Raw genomic sequence first — 5833 nt, 5'->3', positions numbered from 1 at the left:
TTTTTTTTTTTTTTTTAATTTTGTTTTTGTTGCATCTTTGTAACCTCAGGTTCAGTTTTCTTCTTCCAAGCCAAATCGGAGCGAGGGTGACTAGATCGCCGGGCGGCTATGAGTGTACTCTAGGGTGAATCAGATTATTGTGCCATCTAGCAGAGAATTTAAAAAAAAAAAAAAAAAAAGTGAATAAAAAGTGAGAGATTTGCTTTAATATTTAGTACTTAGATATGAGTTGGAATCCCAGCATTCTCATTCCTGATCTGTGGCACCAAATGGTCTACTTATAATGTCGTGTAGGTTATGTTGTTTGTTGTGATTGTGTGTGTACAATGAAAGCTAATGGTTATCAATGAAATGTGTCTTAGACCCCAGCGTATTTATTTGTAGGTTGTTCTACAATGGTGTCAGCTCATTATTATCTATGTAATTATATTCTATTGGATATTTCAAAAGTTACCCCTGCTACTCGAATGTGTGATTTTGGTGAACTTTGTCTTGATTAGTTCAAACAAATCAAAATAGTTATTTGACACCTCCCGCAACAAAATTAATTGTCTTAATTGTTTAATTAACTTGACTAAATTGGTTTTCAGTCATATTAATTGGTTGGAAGATTAGGCATGGGGTTCAGGCCAAGTGCCTGTACTTGGTGCCGAAAGGTTGCTCGGCCACCCTACCTAATAGGTCTATGGCATGAGAATTATGGAGTGAATATAATTTGGCTCTTGAAGTTCGTTTCTAATAATAGAGACTTAAATGATGGAGGTTACCTTCTTAAATTCATGTGATGTAAATAATAGAATGTGTGTATAAATACTCCCAGAAAAGGAGTGTTTGAAGTTCAATTTTTTAAGTAAAGACGACAAAAGTTTGATTGTGTAAAGAGCATCCAACGCAAAGCGGCCTTTCATTCCCTTGTTTTGTCTTGGCACACCCCCTCCCCCAACCCCCACAAGCACCCCCGGTTCAGGGGACCAGAAAACGCATTTCGTTTCCCCCCTTCGTCTACCCTTGCCGCCTTCCTTAACAAGCCCTCGAGCCTCCTTTGTGCCACATTCCTCATAGAAGCCGCCAGGTTTACCCCGAAGGCCGAATTCTATGGTAGAGAACGTTGTAATAATAATTGGGCCATGATATAACCTACCCTCTATTCAAAACGTCGTGAGACAGTTCGGTCCATATCCAATGTGGGCGTTTGAGCATTGAGAGGACCTTTCCTCGACTACTCTTAGTCTTAAATGATTTTTCTTGAGTTCATGCTCCGAGTTTTAGCAGGGATATTACACATGTTTAGGTTAGTACACTCCTTTAGCAGGGACATTGCACATGTTTAGGTCAGTACACTCTTTTAGCAGGGACATTGCACATGTTTAGATAATAGTAGCTTGTAAATAAAGGTTAGATTCTCTGCAATGTGTACATAGCATAGCTGCTTGTAAATACTGATTAGGGGTTGAATCTCATTCTCAAATCTCAATCCAGATATACCAAAGCTCTTGGTGACAAGAGCAACAATTCTCTTCAACACTGCTCATCATAATTCTGAAACACAAATCATCAATTCAATCCAAAGCTTGCAAAATCAAGCAAACAATCTCTTGGTTCCATTGTCTCTGCAAACTTGTATTGGGAAAAAATAATTTCTGCTCAATTATACTCTAGTTATGGGTATAGTTTATATATATTTAATATCTGAAAAAAAAAACGAAAAAGGAAATTGCAGAAGTAATCGTAAGAAGCACAAACAACAGGGAGTGGAGTAGCAGTATATACATGACTCTCCACATTGCAGAAAAATTGCAGTCATCTTCTTTCTTCAATGTCATTCACGAACTCGTTCCAATCCTTCTCCTCTTTGATTCTTTTCATAAAAGTTTCAACCGCAATATCAAACGCATCTTTCACCTTGGGCAGCCCCTCTTTGGGCCTCGCATACACTAATTTGGGTATGATTTCCACCACTTTTTCCCTCATTTTCCTGATATCTTCCTTGCTGTACTGCTCCAGGATTCCCCGGATGGACGTCCCGTTCCTCACGGCGTCGTGGTCGATGAAAACCGAGTAGCTTTCCGGGTCCTCCGGTAAGAACCATTGGTACTGATCGTAAGCGGTTTTTTTCCAGAAAAAAACCGGGACTGAACCGGCAATCATGCAGTCGAAGACGGACCGCCGGGTCATGCTGTCGCCTTTGGGCTGAAGGCAGAAGTCGGAGCTGAGGAAGGAGGATTGGATCGCGGAGGAGCCGTTGGAGCACTGAGTGACGGCGCAGTCGATGACGCGGCACGCGTCGGACTCGTTGCGGCAGTATTGGATGAGGAGGGTGCGGAAGTCGCCGGCGATGTCGGCGCGTGTGGCGCCGATGAAGGTGAAGAGGCTGGTGCGGTTGCGCGTGAGCACGAAGCGCTGCCACTGGCGGAGCTGTGACTCGGAGCTGGGGTGGAATCCGGTGGGGTAAGGCACGCCGACGTCGTACGCGTCCCACGGGGCTCTCTCGATGATGAAGCGCGTGACTTTCGCCATCGCCGGGAGGTTGAGGAGACTGGAGCCCCATTTCTGTTCCGCATCCATTAAACGGCGGAAATCCCACGTGATTCGCCCTATGGTTAGGAAATGATCTGAGCCGTTGGATTTCCTCCAATACGTCTGATTCTGGACCCACTTCAACATCATATTACACCGCAAATCGCGCTTCTCAATATCGTCGATCCACAAATATTTCCCGACGGCCTGCCCGGCGTAGAACGGAATGTAGAACACCGTCGCCGATTCCGGCTCCATCGTCCGGCACCGGTAATTCAGGAGCCGGTGGTGAAATATAACCTCCGACGAGAACTGATTCGTCCGATACCACGCCTTCGCCAATTTCCTCGGCAAGATCTCGGCCATCTCCGTCGCCCTCATCCCGTACCCCTCATTAGTATTCAGCCCGCATTGCCATAGCCAAGGATGCAGATCCGTGCAATTCTTCAAAGCCAAATCCTCGTTGAACATCGGCGGCAAATCGTACACATAAACCCTACCGTACTCACATCCTCCTCCTCCGTCCTTGGGCGGCTGAGCCACGGCGGCGGGGAGCGTAATCGTTTGAGGGGGGACATGGAGCTGAACCTGCGCATGAGAAGAGAAAGAGAGCGGCGAATTCCGAGTAAAGAAAACGACGAGAAGCTGGATAAAGAGAAAACCAGAAAGGAGCCAGAAACGTGGATGAGCAGCGATTTGGGATTGGAAAGAATTGTAGGAGTTCCTGAAGAAGTGATAGGAGGATTTGGGTTTTGGGGAGGGTTGAAGATGATGATCTGAGGGAGAATTGGAACGAAAATCTGACAGCATTTTAGGGCTGCCCCGAGTGAGAAATCGAGTCGCCGTAGAAAGAAGTGATGATAGAAAAGAGGGAGGGAGGAGAGGGAATGAAGGAAGGAAGGAGAAGACTGCGGACAATACTTGTGATTTGGTTTATGTAACTGTCCAGTAGAGACACTACCGGAACAGGTGAGAATGGGTTACCCCCTATTTTACACCGACACACCACCCTTTTTAGTTTTACTATTTTACCTCTCTAATTTTATTTTTTATTTTTTCATAATTTTTCTTTATGAGGCGTCTCTATTTCATTAAATATAAATTCTGTCGAATAGAATTTAAAAAAATTTTAAAATAAAACTTTAAAAGTATTTTTCTTTACTTAAAAAAAAAACCTTTTTTGACAAAATTATTTTCATTTTTAGATTTAATACCATGTTTAGCTCTTTGATAAATACTTTCACTTAAAAATTACTTTGAGTGGTAGGGTGAGAAAAGTTGAACAGTAAAGTATAATTCAATAAACAAAAATCTCATTTTTACTTTTTATGAAAAATAATATAGAAGTCTTACTATCATGATTTCATTTTAAGATCTTGTGAAAGGGAAAAATCGCAAAATATGCTTTACTGTGTTGAGACTTTGAGTTTGCTATACTAATATTCACAAAAAATCTAATTTCAAATTGCCTTGCAAGAAAAAATTAAAACTAAATAAAAGTGATATTAACAACATTAACTATCATAGAATCACTTTTTCTTTTTATTGTTTGATTATATATTTTTTCAATCATACATCAAAATCAATCATGTTTATGTCAAATAAAACCTCACAAAAGACAAAATAAATCTTAAATAAGTTTTTTTTTTAAAAAATATTAAGTTAAAAATAATTATAAAAAAAAAAAAAACAGCGTGACATTTGATTTACACTTTAGGTTTAGGGTATGGAAACACAGGTTTTATAGCGAATGGTGTAATAAGTTGAGTGAAGCTACGAGGTCCCTCTTGAGTGTGGAGCGATGATTAAACGTCTAAACCGCCAACCGGCCAGGGGGGTCCCACTGGTCGTCCGCCATGGGCCTATATATGTTCATCCCTCAATGATTCAGTGAAGCCAGACTCCTCATTCCCCCATGATACATACACTGATACACTACGCACCAATATTTCATTTACTTCGTATTTGCCGAAATCAGTAATTTCACACCACCTTTTATTGGGTCAAAGTGTTATTAAGGTTGAACTAAATAATTAATCAACTAAAAATATTGTTACCACACACAAGATTCATGATTGTATAAATCTAATATTATTATAAGCACTAATATATTAATATTTGAAGATATGTAGACACTAGACCGGTTGAGAATTTAAGACACATTTTGTAATATTTCCTTCACCTCTCTTTAAAACAAAAAAGAGTGAAATATTGATCTTCTTGATTTAAGCAGTGAGATGACAATCTCAATCAAATTGATAAAATATTAACTTAATAATTATAATGTTACAAATTCAAACTCTCAACGAGAGTTTAGATAACGTTTTCGGCACTAAAAAGAGAGGCAGTGAAAAACTGTTACGTTTGAAGATGAAACCTAATATTTTGGGTCAAAGCAAAATATTCCAAAAGGTTAAGCGGCCCCACATAGCGTGATGAAGGCGGAAGTGTCGGCTAAACAAGCAAAGTATTAACGGGATTCACGTTTGGTTTTGGAACGTAATTAAATGGGATTGGGCGTAGTTTTTGGAAATTACGTGTCACGTTGTGTTTACCAACCAATAAATAGGGTTTGATGGCTTCTCAAACTTCGCATTTTGTGTCATCTTCTCTTCTTTATTATATAAAGTCAATAAATAAAATTCATAAATTTTGGCTACCTACTTTACGTGACGTTGGACACTTAAAACTACTATTTCTTACATACAATATATATAAAAAAAGTTTGAATTTTATTTTCTATTTCAACAAAAATATTCTGATAAAATCGTAATATCAAAGTTCAGCTCTAAAAAATGCATAATGTTGAATAAGTTATACCTTAGAGGCATAATATTGAATAGTAAGAGTAAAACTATACAATGTGACTCTAATGGAATTCGAATTAGTTTCATAATCAAAGTACAAAATTCCGTCATATGAAAAAATAATTTTTAAACTAGTTTTTATTAAATATTTTGATATGACACAAGTTAGAATTACATGTTAGTTGTGAGTTTGATTCTTACACACATCGGACTATTAAACTATTAGTCAAGTTTGTTGCACGAGGTCCTTCTAATGAATCTATCTTTCATGTGTGATTTGCGAGTTATTACACAAAAACGAGTTTACCCATTACACACTTTGATAGTGTTTGCGATTTTCCTCGTTAAAAAAATATAGAATGCATATTAATTACATTATTTATGCCATAAATCACATGCGAAAGTATCTAAGGGCAAATGAATACATGGGCACATTGGAAAATTCTTCAAGAAAATGTCATAAGGAGTTTGTCTTGTGTGTGTGGGGGGGGGGGGGGGGGGGAAAAGGG

The 5833-nt window shown here is 39.1% G+C and overlaps 1 protein-coding gene across 1 annotated transcript; it reads right to left on the bottom strand.

Moving 5' to 3' along the window:
* Window positions 1-1427: 1427 nt before the first annotated feature.
* Window positions 1428-3447, bottom strand: LOC116020787 (xyloglucan galactosyltransferase XLT2-like). The gene has a single exon (XM_031261316.1). The coding sequence runs from the start codon at window positions 3325-3327 to the stop codon at window positions 1801-1803; it is 1527 nt and encodes a 508-aa protein (XP_031117176.1). The 5' UTR covers window positions 3328-3447; the 3' UTR covers window positions 1428-1800.
* Between the last annotated feature and the right edge of the window lie 2386 nt (window positions 3448-5833).

The sequence above is a fragment of the Ipomoea triloba genome, chromosome 5 (assembly GCF_003576645.1).
Source record: "Ipomoea triloba cultivar NCNSP0323 chromosome 5, ASM357664v1".
NCBI classification, from domain to species: Eukaryota; Viridiplantae; Streptophyta; class Magnoliopsida; order Solanales; family Convolvulaceae; genus Ipomoea; species Ipomoea triloba.
The sequence above is the reverse complement of the archived record's forward strand: the minus strand, read 5'-3'. Positions and strand labels throughout refer to the sequence as shown.

Bases quoted from the DNA above. Each gene is read 5' to 3' on its own strand.
- LOC116020787 (XM_031261316.1), bottom strand. From the start codon at position 3,327: ATGCTGTCAGATTTTCGTTCCAATTCTCCCTCAGATCATCATCTTCAA.